The 19,586-nt window shown below is 46.4% G+C and overlaps 1 protein-coding gene across 1 annotated transcript; it reads right to left on the bottom strand.

The window, feature by feature from the left end:
• Window positions 1–1,153: 1,153 nt before the first annotated feature.
• Window positions 1,154–18,821, bottom strand: gas2l3 (growth arrest-specific 2 like 3). Its single transcript, XM_070853713.1, has 9 exons — window positions 18,682–18,821; window positions 16,712–16,767; window positions 9,562–9,760; window positions 8,154–8,272; window positions 7,724–7,865; window positions 6,361–6,424; window positions 5,896–6,037; window positions 4,710–4,814; window positions 1,154–3,600 (listed from the first exon to the last, which is right to left on the bottom strand). Exons 2-9 carry the CDS (start codon window positions 16,733–16,735, stop codon window positions 2,254–2,256), a joined length of 2,142 nt encoding a protein of 713 aa, XP_070709814.1. The 5' UTR covers window positions 16,736–16,767; window positions 18,682–18,821; the 3' UTR covers window positions 1,154–2,253.
• Between the last annotated feature and the right edge of the window lie 765 nt (window positions 18,822–19,586).

Genomic DNA, 19,586 nt, shown 5'->3' with positions numbered 1-19,586 from the left:
AGATAAGATAAGATATTCCTTTATTTATCCCACAATGGGGAAATTTCAAGTCAGCAGCAGTTCTGATTCACACATACAAGATACAGTTCACACATACAAAGAAAGGGAATAAAAAATATGAAATATATATATGTTTACATGTACAGTTTTTTTTTCTTTGCAATTAGTACATGTCCTCAGCAAGCTGTTGTTCTTTTTCTTTCGTCATGTTTTTACTTAATTGATAAATAAATAAATTAGAGATGCATTTTAAAATGACCCAAACCCAAAGCAGTGTTTGTGTGGAGCCACTAGGGGGCAGCGCAGGCACAAAGAGGTCCCCACAGCTCAGGTGGTTTTACTTATTGTGTCTGCTGAGGATGGATGAAGGAATAATGGCTGCTTGTGATGCACAGAAGAGGCCAAGAGTCTGAGAGCACACCGAAAACCTCTATTAACATTTATTTTACAGAAAAGGTGGAAATAATCCCAAAAAGTCTGAGGATTTAGAAAACACAAGATGTTGTGACGGCCAACATGAAGACGAGAACGAAGCAGCAGATTGTTTCCTAAAACTGGGCGCTCAGACGGAGGATGAAAGCATCTGATCATTAGTAGGACCTCAAACTACACTGAACAAAAATATAAACAACGATAAATAACCTGCCTGAGACAAATGGTGTTCACACCAGGCACCGGCTGGTTTTCTGACCCCCCCACAGTAAAGTGGGTGGCCTTTTATTGTGTCCAGCCTGAGGCTCACCTGTGAGATAATCATGGTGTCTAATCAGCACCTTGATATGCCACACCTGACCTGTGAGGTGGATCATCTCAGCAAAGTGCTCACTAACACAGATTTATTTTTATTTTTTTTGTTTATAGAAAATGTTTTAGATCTTTTGAGTTCAGCTCATGAAAAATGGGAGCAAAAACAAAAGTGTGAAGCAGAATGTGGGACCTTTTTAATGTAAATACATAAATATATATATATATATATAAAAGTATAGAAGAAGATGATGGGATAAATGTGAGACAGGTTCTGATTACATGGATGAACACATTTGTGTTTTCTACACTGAAAGAATCTACTTTAGGACAAGTACAGTGAAGCACTCATTTACCACATTATGACAGTACGCCTGAACACAACACCGGCCGGTCCCTCTAAACCGGTCGGCTCCTACGGTCCACGGCTCCGTGCCAAACATCCCGACGTGTCCTGCTGTGTTATCAGATAATAAAACGGCAGCTGATGTGATCGTTAAAACACTTTATTAATCAAAAGGACAAAAAGGAGCCGGAACAAGAGACAGAATCAAACATTCAAATTCTGACAAACAGTTTCTGTAAAGTGCCAAACAAGAAAAAAGCCTCACTGATAATATATATATTTATAATGTACACACACACACACACACACACACACACACAGCACATAGAAAACTAGAGTTTTAATACACAGAAATCAGAAAACATATAAAACACATAGATTCTGTCCTAAAATGGTTTTGGCCGCTGAAGGGGCCTCGTTTGATCAGTAGTTCATCTGAGACTCACGTTTTTCTCAGAGAGACCAAAGTCGAGAGTCCACACAGACACACACAGACAGACACACACACACACACTCACACACAGACACACACACACAGACACACACACACAGACACACACACACACACAATGTGCAATTTCCACCAGTAAAAACCACTAAAACCCTCCCGCCCCGATCAGCTGATACATTCTACTGCCCCTCTGAAACAAAAGGTTTCCGGTGAAGGCACGCGGCGGGAAAAGCTCCGTTTCCGATGACGCTTTGTCCGGCGCCCTCGACACAAACACCCCCCCCCCTCACCTGGATGATCACCAGTTTGACCGTAAAAGTGTTTTGTTTTTCCTGCGTAAGTGCGTCTGACTAAATGGTGCCGTTCCTACTTTGACCTTTTGTTCTTTTAAAAAATAAAAAATAAGTGTAACCGAGGTGCAAATGTAAACATGGAGTTAGTTGTGTTCATGGAGCCGACGTCTAAAAATAAAAATATTAAATCACCACAAAGACAAAAACACATCTTTGACCCTTTTGGATTTAAAAAATAAAAAAAAATAAAAGGCTGTTAAATAACATACAAAAAACCAACAGACGAGAATAAAGATGGAGACGCAGAGAGAAAAGAAAAGTTTTCCGATGAGGATCAGCGTCACTGAGCTGCTTCCTGACAGGAAGTGGCGTGCGACCAGCCCGCTGGCTTCGGCGAACTCCTCGGACACCCGTCCCCGTTACGTCTTCTGCCGCCTCCTGCCGTTCATTTCAAAATAAGGGTCCTCGCTTTTGCTCTTGCATTGTGGGATCTTTTTGCCGGGCTCCGTCCTGCCGGTTTTCACGTTGAGGTTGGTTTTCTGTCCCGGGGTCGCTTCAGGTTTTACCGTCGACTTCCCGTCGGCGGGGTTGCTCGTGGTCGCTGGCTTCCGCCCGGCCTTCTGCGCTGCGGCTGGTGCTTTCTGATTGGCCCTGCTGACGGAGGAAGGGCCTGTGTTGCTGCTGCCCCCGGGGACCCGCCCGGTGGCAGCAGGAGGGGCAACAGACGCCGCCGCCACCACCTTCGCCGGCCCCTTGGCTTTGGCGGTGACCTCTTTGCCCTTCTGCAGGGGGCCGGCGGGTTTCGGCAGCACCGGGGAGGCTGTCCGTGAGCTGGGGGTGGGCGTCCGGGTTTGGGGAGCCGTTGGCGTCACCGCAGCTCTCGTGGTCGTCCGTACCCGCCTCGCCGCCTCTAGACGGAGGCGTGAGGCTGGGGAGCCGGGGCGGCGCTGTGCAAGGCGAGAGCGCTGGCCGGCGCCCGTCGGGGGCCGAGCGTCTCTGAGGGCGGCCCGCACTGGTGCGGTGACGGGCCGAGGCAGCACGGAGGAGGCGGTGGGGGACGTGCAGGGGCTGGAGGGTTTGGGGTATTTGGAGGACGGCTCAGGGCAGACGGGGCTCCTGGGCTGAGGGGCGGGGCCACGTGGCGACGGTCGAAGCTTGAGTTTGGAGGCGGGGCTTGAATCTGCAGGGGAGGGGGGCGAAGCGGAGGATGGAGTCACGGCTCTGCGATGGGCGCCATGACAGCCCGGGCTGGGAGGCTGTCTGGAGGAGCCTCCCACGGGCGTGGCGGGCAGAGAGGAGGAGCCTTTGGCGGGGACGGGCAGGGGCAGCTGGGTGGGCTTCCTGGGGGAAGGTGGCGCCCCCTGCAGGTTCTTCTTTACTGCTGCAGCTGCACCTTTTCTGGGCAGCGTGGGCGTGCAGGCGGGGGAGGCGGCGTAAGACCGACACGTCTGACCAGCGGCGGTGCCGGGCGGCGGCTTACAGGTCGAGCCGGAGGACGAGGAGGACGAGGAGGTGGAGGAGGAAGAGGATGACGAGGAGGAGATGAGGTCGTTGACGGCGGCGAGGGGGTCCATGTCGGGCGGAGGGGGCGGGGCCGCGTTGCCGTGGTGACCTCCGAGGGCGGGGGGGCCTTTCTGAAAGGCCAGGATCTTCTGCTCCAGAGTGGTGAACTGCAGGACGCGCAGAGGGTCGTATTTCATGAGGAAGCCACGGAGAGTGTCCCAGCCGCCGCCGACACGCACCATCACGTGTTTACCGTGCAGCATCTGTGGAGGGACACGAGAAATAAACAAATCAATCAATCAATAAATCAACTGTGACACATTCGTCCCAAAATAGCAGCTGCGGAGCGACGCCACGGACAGCAGCCCGACTGTGATGTAACCGCCGTCACTGCTGGGTAACGAGCTTCCACGTGTCCCAACACAGCCTCCAGGGATGTAGTGAAGATGGAACACACACACAGACACACACACACAGACACACACACACACAGACACACACACTGACTGACACACACACACACACACCAGCCTGTGTTGGTTTATCCAACCTTGTGTTTTTAATAGGATATTAAAGGAAAACTCCAATATTTTTTAAACACTGGCTCTATACTTTGGGTTTGAAATGACTGAAACGTTTTGAATTGGTCCACTAGATTTCTTCCGCTGGCAGCCGAAGATTGGCTGCAACATAATCCTTCAGGGCAATTGTGCCAGATTAAAGTACATCCACTAAAAGTGTTTGTTTTTGCCACTGACAGGCTCCAATTGTTGGAAGATCCTTTTTGTTTGACCAGAAAAAGCCGTTATATCGCACTCTTCTAAACCACCAGACTCCATTGAAAAAAAACAGCAATTTTACATAGGCGTTGGTGGTCTCCTGCTGTCAAAGTCACCTAGTTTGTTGGACAAATATTTTGTTGGATCCAAACAAAGTCACAAAATAACACAAACTAACTCTTTAAAACACCAAATAATACCATAAACAAACTAACAAATCAAGGCAGCAGTAGGCCAGCTACTCCCATATTCTGCTTGGTAAAATTAATGTTTTTTTCAATGGAGTTTGGTACGTTTGAATAGTGCGATATAACAGGTATTTCTGGTTAAACCAAAAGGATCTTCCAGGTCTCTCTCTGCAGGGATCCTTTCCATAATGCTGTCAGACACTTAGAATAACACTCTGAACCTGTCTGCTTTGATTTAGCGCAATTGCCCCCAAGGATCACATTACAGCTCTGAAGGCTAAGACCATCTATTGAACCAATCCCAGAACTTTTTGTTCCTTCCAGTCATTTGAGAAAATATTTATCTTTATATTTAGCTATAATATTTAACTTCTGAATGTGTGTGTGTGTGTTCAGAGCACTCACCCGAATAAAGAGGGTCTTGTCTCCCAGCCTGTAGCGTCCCTCAGACAGGTACTCAATGGAGACTCTGTTGGAGCAGTTGCAGGGCGGGTCGTCCATGCCGTGCTCCTGCGGGGGACAACAGGGCACCGTAAGGCGGCCATCTTGGATCCTCTTTGTAAATGACGTGCTTATTTAGTGACCCAACATTTCCAGTTAGACAGTTCGAGCCACAGAACTCAAAGACAGCGTTTCCTGCCACTGCAGCTCACAGACTGCTGAATGTGTGAAGGAAGATGCATCCAGATATTAGTCGGATGACTTTAAACTGCCTTCCACCTCGATGAGTGCGGCTATTTTTACCCCCGCTGTCTCCTCTGGGTATAAACCCCCCCAACTCTGGCAGAGTCACAGCCTCGTTTTACCCACCGGGGGAATAAACCCACACCCCGTCGGAGTCACACTGACGCACACAAACAACAAATGTACAGTGTTGTGAGGACCGCCGGCTCCGTCAGGGCGCCAGTGAAGCGGCACGAGCAGCCGCTGCCGCCGCCGCTTGCCGCCATCTTGGCTCGGCTTCAACTGGGTCGCACATGTAGCTGCTGTGTGCGCCGCTAACGTGATCAGCTGTGGTCCTTCAAACACACTCCCAGAGTCTTTTTTTATTATTATTTATGATTCATTTCTGCACTTTGGAGCCACGTGAGGGAGCTTGGAGGCGTTTCTATTAAATAATGTCGTCATTCTGCCCTAAATACATGCTCTAATCATTTGGTCTCATTTGTAAAAGCGTTTAACATGTTTATGTTGGATATTCACGATTTCTGACGTGTTGTTGACCTTTTCAGAAATGTCAGCTGCCATGAAAGTTAATATATTGGTATTTTAGTGGTGTAGAGTTTTTCTTAATTTCATTTTGAGGAAAATGTTCCTAAAGGCCTCACATGTCCTGCGTTAACATTACCTTAGCTAGCTAGCTAAACTGTTAGCCTGTGCAGCTTCTTGGTCAACAGTAATGACGTTTTGAGCTAGCATCATGCGTTAACTTTACCTGTGCCAGATAATATCAGGTGTTGGCAGTAAAACTGGTCTGAAATGTTAATGAATGCACTAATTCTAAAGAGGCCTGTGTCTAGTGAGCTGGGTCCTGATGGTTTCTTGGTCTAGAGTTTCCCAAACGTATTTTTCACCATCGGTCACCACTCACCCCGGGCTGGTAGAGGCCGCCGTGCTGGCAGCACACGCTGAAGGTTTTGACAGCCGGAGGCGGCTCCTCCGTCATCAGCAGCGTCTCCTCCAGCTCGATCTCCTTCTCCAGCTTCACCAGCACAGGAGGCTCCACGCCGTACCTGAGGAGCACACGGCGCCGTTTAACCTGCAGCTGAGGCTCTAAAACACAACCTGAAGCTGTCAGTGACCTAAAGCTGCTGCTTCCTCGTCTGAGCGTGTGTGTGTGTGTGTGTGTGTGTGTGTGTGTGTGAGTGTGAGTGTGAGTGTGAGTGTGAGTGCGCATGTATGTACGTGTGTGTGTGTGTGTATGCATGTATGTACGTGTGTGTGTGTGTGTATGCATGTATGTACGTGTGTGTGTGTGTGTGTGTGTGTGTGCGCATGTATGTACGTGTGTGTGTGTGTGTTGTATATTAGTACTACTGTTACTCCTCCTACTTACTTGGAGACGATGCGGCCGATCTCCAGCAGACACAGGCAGACCTGCCGAGGCTCCTTATGAAGCACTGAGGCAGAAATCACAACATTTAGCAGTTATTACACACACACACACACACACAGACACACAGACACACACACACAGACACACAGACACACACACACACACACACACACACACACACACAGAAACGTGACATTATGAGCACATGAGATTAAGTTAGTCGTTCTCCTGAGGGGCTGCCGGCTGATTCATGCGGAGAAGAACTTTAAAGTCACTCAATTAAACGAAGATATCCTGAAGGAGATAATCTCCTCCCGCTCTCCGAGGAGCAGACGTTTCTTTCTAAATCGCTCCAATCCGTTTTTTTGGAGAGCCATTACCTGTGATGAAGAGATCCCCCGTACCGAGTACTCAGGGTGATTGCTCTCCGCTACAGATCCTATTAAACCTTTAAGAATTAGGCTTAAACACCAGAGCTCTGCAAAGTTATTAGGCGCTTACAGCCGCGGCCTGTTTCGCATCTTCAGAACAACTCCAAGCTCCAAAAGTGAGCGTTTAATCAATAACATGAGTAAATATGTTACCTGAAGCACAAAAGAGCTCCTGGAGTATTTGTTTGGTCTTACAAAGAACTTGGTCTCAAAAAAACTGACTGAAACTGAAACTGACGTTCGCTAATGAAATAAAAGCTCAAGAGGAAAAACAGCAGCAGTGTTTTCCAGTTTTATATTCAAAAGCATGACTTGGCTGCTGTAAGACAGGTGGAAGAAAGTTGTTTCAGTCCCCTGGAATAAAATATTTACCAGAAAATTAAAGGATAACTCCAGTATTTTAAAATCTTTTAAAGCCACCAGACTTCATTGACAAAAGTAGTGATTTTAGACGGGAGTTGCTGGTCCACTGGTGTCTCAATCAGTTAGTTTGTTTATGTTGTTATGTGACTGTTAGTTTATTTGTGTTACATAAATATTATGTTGCATCAGAACTAAACCTTTAAAACACCAGAGCTGAAGCAGCAGTAAACCGACAACTCCTGTGTCCTATGAAGTAAAATGACTGTTTTATCAATGGGGTCTGGTGAGTTTGAAAAAAGTTGATCTACTGGACCAAAGTTTTTGTACCTAGGATTGTGACAGACTACCTAAATCTTTACCAGAGCACCAGAAGGAGCTCTTCATTAAGCTCTTGCTTAATTTGGCATTTTTTGACTGAAATTCAATCCACAGCCATTTTTCATTGGACTGGTATTATGTCAAATTTAATGTTATGGATTCCACATCTGCTTCTATTGTGCAGAGAAACATTGTGCATGAACGGCAATAAAAACCGGAGCATTTCCTCCAGAATCTGCTGCAGCTCTTACCGAGGCCCTCTGACTCGAACAGGTAGGTCTCCTCCACGCCGACGTGGCGACACCAGGCCAGGAAGTTGGCGGTGTTATCGCGAGCAAAGAAGGAACCTGGAGAGGCGTCACGCTTACATGCGACCTTCCTCGTGGGGAACAGCTGTAACACAAATAATCATCATCATAATGCAAGAAGATCAGTAAAAACAAATAAAGGGACTGAAATTTGACAATTTCTGTGATGTGCTGAGTTTCCAAAGGCCGCCGTTCCATTTTAACTGCACTGAAATGTTGCAGAGTTCAAATGTTCCACGTGAGGAGTTCACAGAAAACTGAAAACGCCGTCACCTGCTCAGCTCTCCCCAAACACCCTCCACGTGCCAGCATGAAAGCTGCCCTTTGGACGATCGGCCGGCCGAGCTATTTCCATCTCCTCAGTCTGACTCACCTTGCAGAGCGCGGAGGGGCAGCTCTGGGCGATCTTGGTCTGCAGAACACCGATTAGCTGGCAGAGCTTCACGCCGTTATTCAGCTCCTCCATGAAAAACTCTGCTCTCACCTCCGCCCCTGGAGAAAAGACAGAGAAGAGATGCAGAGTAAAAAAACAGTGCAAAGTGCTTTTTTCTCATCTGCAAGAGCACAGAAATATAAACGTAAGATACCTCATTGGCTGCTGCTGGGTGCGTCTGTGTGTCGGCCATATTGGGGAGGTCAAGATCAGTTTGTATGTGCATTCAGAGATGCAGACTTCACTACAAAACAGATTGTAACCCACTTAACTCTGAGCCGATTTGAATGAAATTTGGTTTGTTAGAAACGTTAGAAACTGAACATGTTGCTGGTTATATGTTGGAATTAAATTCAATGACTGGAGGTGCCATTAACAAACATTAACCTTCTGAAAAGTCCCAATTAACAAGAATTAAGTGAGTTAAGCATGTTTACTAGCCGATCTTGACCTCCCCAATATGGCGGCCACATAGACACAGGCCACATGAAGGAACTTTTCCCACGTCGCCCAATAAACACAATTACAGCCCAGATTATAAATTCTTCTCACAAAAAGCTCCCAGACAAACTCCAGGACTTACGGCGCTCCCGTGACCCCTTATTGTAAATCACCAGCTTAACAAAAGGCCGTGAGAACTGAATTTACATCGGCAACAAACTCCAATAGCCATAAGTGACAAAGATTGCTCCACTAAAGTTTCTTTTCCTCTCCACACACACAACAAGCCGAGTCTGAAGGCCTGAAACGTGAAACACGCCACCTGTTTCTGCAGCATCCGGCCCCTCACGCTATCAGACGGGTCAAACTAGTTAAAAAAGAAAAAGTCTAAAAATGTGGGATACAGGTCAGTGTGGTCGCCGTGCGAATAAGTCATGTTGAGGGTTTAGTACCTGCCCACATTCCTCATGAGGGGGAAAAACACGGTTTCAGCAGTTAACAATAGAGTCGGTTTCCAGTCAGCTTCAGTTTCCTCACTGCTCCATTGTGTCCTGACGGACAATAGATGTCAGTATAATAGTGGAGACGGATGAAATGAGGGATTTTGTTCCACTCCTGTTTCTGTGGTTTCTGTCCGGATGGAAATAGCAGCATTCAAATCCAATTACATGGGAGACCTGTGTCAATTGTGCTCGAGTATTTCCTTCGCCTCAAGGGGGAAACTGTTAGCGATTCACATGTGCAGAGGTTTGGACACACAAGGAGCAGCACTGCAGTAAGATATATTAGATTAAGGAGAGAAAAAGAACTCCAAAACTAGCATCTGTTTTCCCTGAAAGATGTCAAAGCTGCTGAAAAAAAAAAAAAGACAGCATAAGACGAAATCAGTAATTAAACCAGTATTTACCCAGCATGCCTGTGAGCCAGATGGCCAGATCCTCCTGCATGGGCACCAGCGTGGCCTCGTGTCGCACGGCCAGCCACTGGTCGTACTGGAAGACGTCTGCGAGGCCGGGGCCGTGCCGCTGCGCCAACGGGCTGCGAGGGCTCCTGGGGCTCAGCAACGGGGCGTCGAACTTCTCGCCGAACCTCTCGCCGAACCATACCTGAGGGGGGGGCGAGATGGATTTGAGTGTGACTGTGAGTACATAAATATAACCTGTTTAAATGTTTAAATTAAATGAGAGAATGCTTCGTTATTCCACTTGTCTGCAGCGTAGTAGAGTGAACAAGAGGTGCAGCCAGTGTTAAAATGTCCTGAGACCTGACGCTGTAAGTGCTGCGTTTAAGTGTAACCAGTGAGTCTGATGAATAAACATGCAGCGCTGCTTCCTCCTGTCAGTTAAAGAGGAACAACCCACCTTTTCATATCAAGATGCAGTGGTGAGCGAGAAATGCATCGCCTCTAATGAAGCCAGAGGCAAGAGACTGAACAATGGCCTTTCTACTAGTAAAAGGAGAAACATGATCTGTTTCTATACCCCCGGTATTTATAATAATCCACAATTTCAATCTACGAGCCCCGAAGGGTTCAGATATGGGCGGTGGGCCGAATACTCTAAGGTGAACTAGAGAATACCTGCATTTTGTTCTGCCAGGAAGTTTTGTTTAATGAGGGAGATCTGAAACTTATCAAAAACAAACTGTATATAAAATAGTGTCATCTGCATAAAAATGTATATTAAAATTTGGAGTGGCAGAGATGATATCATTAATAAATATGGTGAAGAGAAGATGGACCCTTGAGGTACACCTACGCTAACGCCACAAGGACTTGACCTGGAACCATGAGAAACTACTGAGAGAAGATGAAAGCATTTAAGAGATTCTCGTCTAAACCAATCGCGCAACATTTTTCCAGTAAGATTATAATAATCAACTGAATCGAATGCTTTAGGTAGCTCTATAAAAAGTGCAGCACGGTGTAGGCGAGTGTCTGAGGCTTCAATAATATCATTAACTAAACATAATGTGGCTGTAGTGTGCTGTTTCACTCCAGGATTTCAGCTAATCATGACAATTTTGAGATCAGATTGGTAGTTATAAAAGTGACGAGGATCACCACCTTTAAGTTGTGGGATAATCTAAGCGGTTTTCCAGATTTTGGGAATTTTACCTGATGAATCAGTTAAAAAATGTGTGCAATTAAATCAGCCTTTGCTTTGATGCCACAGTGCAGCTAGCTGGAAAAACATTTTTTTGCTGGGTGGAAAATCTCTAGTGTGAAACCTGCAGATAAACCGTTACCATGAGCGGAACAAGTTAAACACACGAAACGAAAATCAAGGCGGCGCTCGAGGAAAAACAGGATCTGATGATAAAAGATGGGATGAGAAGATGAGTTCAGCGTGCATCATCGTGTTTGACTCACAGGATTAGAAGCACAAACAGAAAAGCCCGGCAGGATGTCGGAACAGATTAGCGTGGCTGCCCACTTATTGAGACATCTGCCTAATCTCATCTGAGTGCTGCGCTCAGTTAGTCACAGTTTTTAAGATATCCAACTTTAAAAAAAAAAAAAAAAAAGGGAATAGTGCGAACATTTTGGGGGAAAAAGGGGAAAGCCCGGCTCTTCGGGCAGTCGAGAAATAATCCGTAAACTTTGTATTTACACTTTACTAGGGATGGAAACTGATGAGATTACCGATGACATCATCGATTCCCTTAGTGATTCCTGATTCACTTTCTTCGTTTTATCATCTCTGAGTCTGAGCACAGTCATCTAAACTGTGAGAAATGAGAATATTTGTTCAGCATTCCTTATCTTTCTCTGGTGCTAATGTTTTTATAACCAAGATATTCTTATGTTTAATACTTTCTTATGTTTAAAACTGCTTCAAAATTCAAGTTTTGCTCTCGTTATTCACCACAACGCTGCACGACCACATGGATTTTGCTTCCTAACTCTGGATATAGGTTAGCAGCCTCTACAGCATCATCATACTCTAGTTAGCATTCAGCCTCACACTGCGAGAGCATCAGAGGAATGTTAGAGGCCCATCCAAGCAGAGAGGATGCGTCAGGGATGCCGTCACACCACACTCCATTTCTCTGCTTCGCCGGCAGCGCGCTCCAACTCGGCCTGGTAACCGCCGAGGTTTAAGACCACAACCTCAGCTTCGTCTCCAGCCGCCAGAACACAGCATGTTTCTGGGTTTGCAACGTCCATCAGTCCACTCAAAAAGACGCCCTTTACAGCCAGTGGGGTTTTATTCTCTAGTTTAAAGTCAAAAAAGGGAACGTAGATGATTTAACACCGTCGCACTTGACTGGTTAAATGGGTTCACAGTCCGGGCCACGGTGCCTGGAGCGAGCTGCTGATCCCGGCAATGGACGCCGATGTCTCAACATATCCATCTCTCCTGTCACACACCACTCCCTCCTCGCTCATACTTCAGCTCTTTTGCACTGACGAGCCTTTGATACAGAGGAAAATATCCCAGTGTAGACTCTTGGGTTCTACGTGCATGAATTAAATTATTACAAAGTTCAACACACTTTTAGGAAAAATATGGAGCCAAAATCATAAACAAAAGTACATTTGGGATATTTCTACTTAAACTGTGGGTTAAAAACACCAAACTGTTGGTCGTCACAGCATCAAAACTCTGTCACTGAAATACAAATACATTGTTGTACATTTAAAAATAAAGATATAAAAATATCAAGCAACTGTGAGATATCAAATACTTCACACACACAAGCTTCAATTCCTCAAACAAACGTGTGATTTCCATTTACAAAACTGTGATGTTGTCTTGGTTTTACTTTTCCCAGACGTTACATAAGTCACTCTGGATGACCCCCCCCCCACCACCTCTGTCCCAGTCAGTCCAGTTTGTTGACATCCGTTTAAGACGCAGGCTTTAATCTTCGTGTCGATCACATGTTGTCAAGCAGTAACGGGACTCTGCCTCCGCCGTGGTGAACGGGTTATTGTGCTTAAAACAAGGCCGAGTCTTGTTGAGGCCTCGGATTCGTCGGCCTGCAAACAGGAAACCTTCTGGCCAGTCGAACAGAGAGGCTCTTATACAGTAATGTAGCTTACTGACTGTCTGTGCGTGTGCATTCTGGGTAGCACGACATAACTTCAACGAAGCACTGGACCGAGCAGAGTGTGTCCATGTCCAGCCATGTGGACGAAATCTCTTTTCTTACCAGGACGACGTGAGGGGAAATTTAGGGATAAGAGGAGAAAAATCTCATGGCTTGCCTCAACTCTTCTGCTTGGCATTGTGAAAATTAGTCTAAATTAATTGGGAGCGTTTAAAATGTGGCCTTCAACTCTTAACCTGAATCTGAGATTATTATTCGGAAGGAGAAGAATGTTTTAGACGTCACATTTAGCTGCAGAGGCTGAGATATTCTGACTTTAAAGCGAAACTCCAAAAGACACTGGATACTACATTTCCCATAATGCATCAGCGTCATTTACTTCGAATGAATTGAATTGTTATTCAAAGTGTCTGACAATATTGCATAAAGGATTCCTAGAAAGACAGACCAGAAGGATGCTTTTTGTTTAACCACAAACGGCTGTTACATTGCTGTTTAAACCCACCAGACTCCATTAACAAAAACAGTAATTTAACCTAGTAGAACTCAGGAGTTGCTGGTCTACTGCTGCACCGATCAGTTAGTTTGTTTGTGTTATCATGTGTTATGCAGCTATCCTGTTGGATCTGAACTAACCCTTTAAAAACACCACAGCCACACAATAACACAAACAGACTAAATGATCGAGCCAGCAGCAGACAAGCAACCCCCGTGTTAAATTACCATTTTTGACAATGGAGTCTGGTGTCTTTGAAGCAAGTGTTTGTATGACAAGAGACGGGTGTAAAAAAGTTATGTGTTGCACTTATAGAAGATAGAATAGAAGATTTACCAGAAAATTAAAAGGATAACTGGTATTTTAAAGCCACCAGACTCCATTGACAAAAATGGTAATTTAACAGGGGGGTTGCTGTGGCTCACGTGTGCATGTAAAAGTCTGCTATAAAATAAAAGTACATAAACACACATCATCTTACATCCACACAGGACACTAAAAACACACAAATTTCCCTGCAAACTTTCCTAGAATTCCTCACTAAAACCAACAAAAGCCCAGCTAGCTTTTCTGACCTTGTTAGTTCAGCCTGGGCGAACCAAACAAGTTGTGATCCTGAAAGGTTAAAGAGGTCAACAACCAGGCCACGGGAAGTTTTTTAAAAAATGGAATAGCTAAAGGAACTCCAAACATGGGAAACAATCCCTCAAATAGGAGTGGAAAAGCATTTTGGTGTCATTTAACTAAAAATGTGAGCTGCAGCTGAACATTTGACAGAACTCCATTGAAAAAACAGAGGTTTTTCACTCTCATGCATCATACACATGTGACATGAACATATGATTCAGTCATGAGAACAGCTTGTTTAAAGAAGGAATCACAGCCATGAGAAAACCTGACGTGTGTATGTTGCTATAAGTGGCTCGGGTTAAGAGCATCGGATAAACCCCTCAAGCGTTAACAGTAACCTACAGGCGCGAGTTTCTTAGCAGGATTATCGCATCCAAACGAGGACGGACGTTGCGAAAGAAAAATAGATCAGCCTTTATACGCCGTGCAATGCAGATCTAGTTTACAACACAGGTTTGTTTTAAGGCCTGAATGCTCTCTGTGAACCTGCATGCGGTCCGGTGACCCGAGGACCGGCTGGATTATCTCACCGTTTAGTCGTCTTTTACATAACCTCTAAACCGTACGTTACGCTGCCTTATTTTCCAATTAGCTGCATGTCGACATACAGTATGCTGCAGGCAGCCTGCCCCTCTGACCGTGTTATGTAACCTGAGTGTGTGTGTGTGTGTGTGTGGGTCAGTTCATCCCCTTTTGAAGTGAGGTGACCTTTTTAGTTTTGAACATCAGGTGTTTCTGCCACTTTCTCTTTTTATGTTTATGTGCGTCAAGTCCAGTCTCGCATATTTGTTCCCTTTTGGGTTCAGTGGTGGGGCATCATGGGAACCACAGGCACCAGATCAAAGTACGTCCACTAAAAGTGCTTGTTGTTGATAGATTGTTATATGAAATGTCTGACAACATTACAGGAAGGATCCTTACAGAGACAGACCTGTAAGATCACTTTTGGTTTAACCAGAAATAGCTGCTATATTGTTTGGTTCAAAGCCACCAGACTCCATTGACAAAAATAGCAATTTTACAAATCGCAGAACCAGAGAGTTGCAGGTCTATTGCTGCTGATCAGTCAGTTTGTTTGGAGCTTTATAGGGTCAGTTCAGATCCAACATAACATTTGTGTAATACACAATAACAAACACACTAAATGACCAAGGCAGCATAGACCAGTAACTCCTGTATTCTGCAAGGCAAAATTACCATTTTTGTGAATAGAGTCTGGTGTGTTTGCAGAGAGCGATATAACGGCTGTTTGTGGTTAAACCAAAAGGATCTTCCAGGTCTCTCTCTGTAGGGATCCTTTCCATAATGCTATCAGACACAATCTGAGTGTTTCTGCTCTGTAGTTTTCGACCTGAACTGAAAGACTGCATGTGGAGAAACCCAATCAGATAAACTCAGGAACACTGTCAAGCTAAAAACAAGTTTTAAACCCCACAGCGACAATTTACGCCCATCACAAACAGTTTCGGAGATTCGCTCAGACATCCAGGACATGAGACCCAAACCTGCAGACATCATATTCTACAATGTGCCTCGCTGTTGCATTAAATAGATGTGCGCATATGCTGCTTATACTTCCATGAGCGCATACATTTTCTGCATGGGTGAGGAGAGCAGTCAGAGTGTGGCCGCTTATCGGATGTGACTGCGCTCTACATGAGCAGCGAGGCTCCGAGCCGAGCTTTTTGGACGCGGCTGCAGCGTTACAGCCTCTGCTGCAGCATCACCAGCCTGATGTGGATCAATATCCTCACAGGGCGCCAGCGATAACACACAATAGCTGTCTTCTACAAACAGGCATGAATTAGCAAGTCTATGCTGTGGCAGATAAATGTGAGGCTACTTTAATGCATTTGCTCTCTTTATTTTAGAGATACGACAAGCAGAAAGTCATGTTTTGAACATTTAAAACCTGGAAATGTCCTTGAGGGGCGATTTATTAATATGTGCAGCCACCTTTGCTCGTGTTTTAGTCATTTTTGGGAGACATAAAGCACCCTGCAGACAAAATGCACCATCCTACCACAAATAAACTGTTTAATTAACACAGTTTGGGGGCTAATCTGGCTCATCCACAACTTCAGGGAGGCTCCTGACAGCCTCCCCCTGAGAGGTTTCCTGCCACATGCCTCAAAGCACAGCACAGGGACGCATATTTTCGCTCGCATCCGCGGTCCAAAGACGGGTGGGGAGAGCCAGGGCTTTCCGAACCAGATGACAGAGGGAGGCCCCGTCTCGGAGAGGTGCTGCCATGTGACAAATCTGTAACCAGACACGTTTGTTGTTCTGGGTTTTGGGATGGCTGAGGCTCCGTCGCTGGGAGGGGAAAGGAAAAAGTGTTGCACGTTCCACCCACTCCCTCGAAAAAATGTGCGGAGAAACTCCTCAGGGTCCCAGCAGTGGAACGCCAGACATGCAGAACAACAACAAGACGGCATGCTGTAACACAGGTGGGCTCGCCGCAGCTGTTGAGCGGGAGGCAGATGTCTGCAGCTCTTTATCTAATCTGAATAACTCTGGCATCGTCGGGGGGACTTTTCCCCCAATTTGGCACTCAGATAGTCTCTGTGACCAACTGCTGGAGCGCCAAAGATGGTACAAACCGTCCTAAAGAGGCCGATACAACAGGAGCTGATGTCCGGAGCAGATTTTAAAACTTGGCGCAGACGTGTAGCTACACTTGTTAAATAACTAAGATCCAAAACAGTGAAGTGAGCAGCCAAGTTTGTAAACCAACCAAAGTCACCAGTCCGGCCAAGATTCAACAGATTTAACTACACACCAAATCCTTATTTGATCTCTGAGCTGCACCACAAACTGAAGGACCACATTTCCCCTCATCCTCCTCATCCTGTCTAGAAGGTGATGAGCCTACCTGGATGCCAGTCTGGACAGCCATGACCGCGATCACGGACGATTCACTTCTTCATTCTGTGGAGAGAAAAAGAGAGCGGAGGGTGAAGAAGAGACGACGTCACACTTTGACCAACGCTGCTGTTCAGACGTGCTTGAAACCGTCACTCACAGTTTACATTATTTCAACGTTGACCTCAAAAACAAAAAAGGTACCAGCTGAATCTGACATCCGCAGAAGAGACGACAAAACGACGTATAACTGTGCTAAGTTTTGATCATTTGAAAGCAGCTTAGAGTCGGTTGTGACGACTGAAACCATCTATTGGATGCAAAAGAGTGAGGAGAGAGAATAAAGGGAGGTACCGGAGAACAAGCGGAAACCTGAACAGATCGTAAACCAAGAAACAGTTCCACCACGAAACTCCACAGACTGGTCCTTTAGTCGGGTTTAGCCTCTCCCTGCCGAGCAGACGTAACCCTCCAGTCTACACTTAATCTGCCTTTAACCCTCAGTGAGGAAGCTGATTAGCACCGACCCCAAAATACCAAACTATTCCTTTAAAAAGAAAGAACGTTTTCATTTCAAGTGAACTCGGGCTGCTTTATATGACGACCAGAACGATGGATGAGGATTTAAAAAAGGTGATCGATACTGTAAACTGGATAAAACTGCTCATCAATAGTTTTTACCTTCATGAAAAAAGTATTTAGAGCTCAGTTCTTTATTTGCTGTAGACACAAAACTACTTGTTCAGGTTCCTCGTCTACATTTTAATGCTGCAAAGTGATTCTGCAAAAATCTTCTACAGAATTTGGCCTCGTAGTTTTATCGGTTGCTAAACTTTATAAAATGCATCTTAAGGGAGAAAAATAAGTTTCCACTTTAAAACGTCATCTTAACATGTAGAAACATCCGGTCGCACACGATTGATAATCTATATCGCTTTGATTTTAGTGACAAATCAATTACATAATACTTTTCTTTCCATGTGCACCATCAGTTAAAACTTCTCAGCAGCTACGCTGGAGTTTGGTTTTGGCGTCACTGGTGACCGTGGCTCCTCTGAGTTTGGTTTATCGGGACGCCACGGCGAGGTGAGGAAACCCTGTGAATGACCTGCAGGCGTTTAAGCTTCACTCAGGACGATTATCTCATCAGGTCCATTCAGCCTTTTCAATCTAATTCAAGACATGCGGCTCTTTCATTAGCCCTCACTGTCGTTGTGATTCAGTTATCAGCACAGAAGTCAGTCAGCATTTATCATCATTTCACTGTGGAATAACTAATCCCAGTTCTGCAGCCTGTCCTGGGGGGTCATGTGGGAAAGTTGACACCATGCAGTTATTTTACGCTGATGAACAGTTTAACAGGATAGAAGCTGAAAACCGGCGCTCAGGATGCTGCGGTAGGACGGCCCTCTGGGTAAAACCCAGCCGGGACGTTGTTTGTTTTTGCTGGACACACAGTGAGTTTTAGTGGATCAGACTTTCTCATGAGGAAGTGACGGGGAGGGGGGGGTTATAGTCCGAGGGCTCCTCTCTGGCCTTTCCCACACAGGATGTGAAGGATTACCCCGACGCTCCAGTGTCCCCGAGGGTGTGTTTGACAAAGAGAGGCGGTGGGTGGGGGGAGAAAGCAATCACGAGCACGCAGATCCCAATAACACTGATAATTTGGTCAGCACAGCTGAGGCAATAGTCCCCCACCACCTCCCCCCATCCGGCTCAGACAAACACACCAATATCACCTCACAGGAATCCAAAACTTAACACCCGAATGGGTTTGTGAAACTTCTGGATGTGAGGGCTTTTAGACGGAGGTCATGACAAACACCCACACACTAAAACCACGTCCTCAGATGTTCATCAGTGCTGCGTCCAGTCATCCGACACCAAAACTGCAGCTCATTAAAGAGAGAGAAAGAGAGAGAAGACGCAACTGAGCAGCCGAGGACGGGACGGGAGGGATGACAACACCAGACAGCCTACCTCAGAGCCAGAAAACAGCACCCAACAACTCCGAGCAGCCTCAAAAGGCTCGTCCTCGCCGACGCTGAGCCAAACCCCGGCGCTGCGCTCGCTGCTGCTGCTGCTGCTGCCGTCCAGCCAGAGCGGCTCCTGCCTCTGTGGTTCCACGAGTGAGCGGGGAGGGAGAGGCAGCGAGAGCATGACAGGGAGGGAGGATGGATGGGAGGAGGAGGAGGAGGAGGTGCAAAGGGAGAGCCCTGACTAATGAAGTGGCTACGCTTCGCTAAGCCCTGATCGCCCCCCTTGCTTCTCCCCACCTCCAACAATCCTGTCACGGCGGGACCCTCTCACAAAGCCTCCATTGTTTTGTTAGCTTGCCATCGCACACACACACACACACACACACACAAACACACACCTTCAGCCAACAGCCAAATCAGGAACTCCCCAACCAGGATGCGATGAAATGGAATGAGATGGGACAGAGGAGGTGAGGTGGTGCTGGTGGGGGGTTACCTCCACTTCCTCTTCATCCCCCACCTCCCTCCAGTCCCACCAAAGCAACCACCCCCACCACCACCACCCCCCCTGCCTCCCCCCAAACCTCCCACAGCAGCAACTCTGCAGAAAGTTTGGGCCGGAAACAGGCGACTCTCCGGTTGTTTTCTTAAACGGTCGTGGAGTTATGGGGAGACATGTGACCCCTGCGTCCATGTGGAGAGTTTGGCGACAGATCGGCCTCAGGGAGGACAAAGTCCCAGCCAGCAGAGAGCAGCACACATGTACAGATGTTGGTTTTCCACAGATGTTCCAGCCACCTCTGCTCTAACGACCAGTGTTTGACTGGAGGTGCACCGTTTGAACAATACGTCCTCCCCTCCATCGCTCCATCGCTCATTTAAAGCCCTGGCTGTAAAAACTTTTAT

This window comes from Pempheris klunzingeri, chromosome 22 (genome assembly GCF_042242105.1).
Source record: "Pempheris klunzingeri isolate RE-2024b chromosome 22, fPemKlu1.hap1, whole genome shotgun sequence".
NCBI lineage: Eukaryota > Metazoa > Chordata > Actinopteri > Acropomatiformes > Pempheridae > Pempheris > Pempheris klunzingeri.
This window is presented reverse-complemented; position numbering and strand designations above follow the sequence as displayed.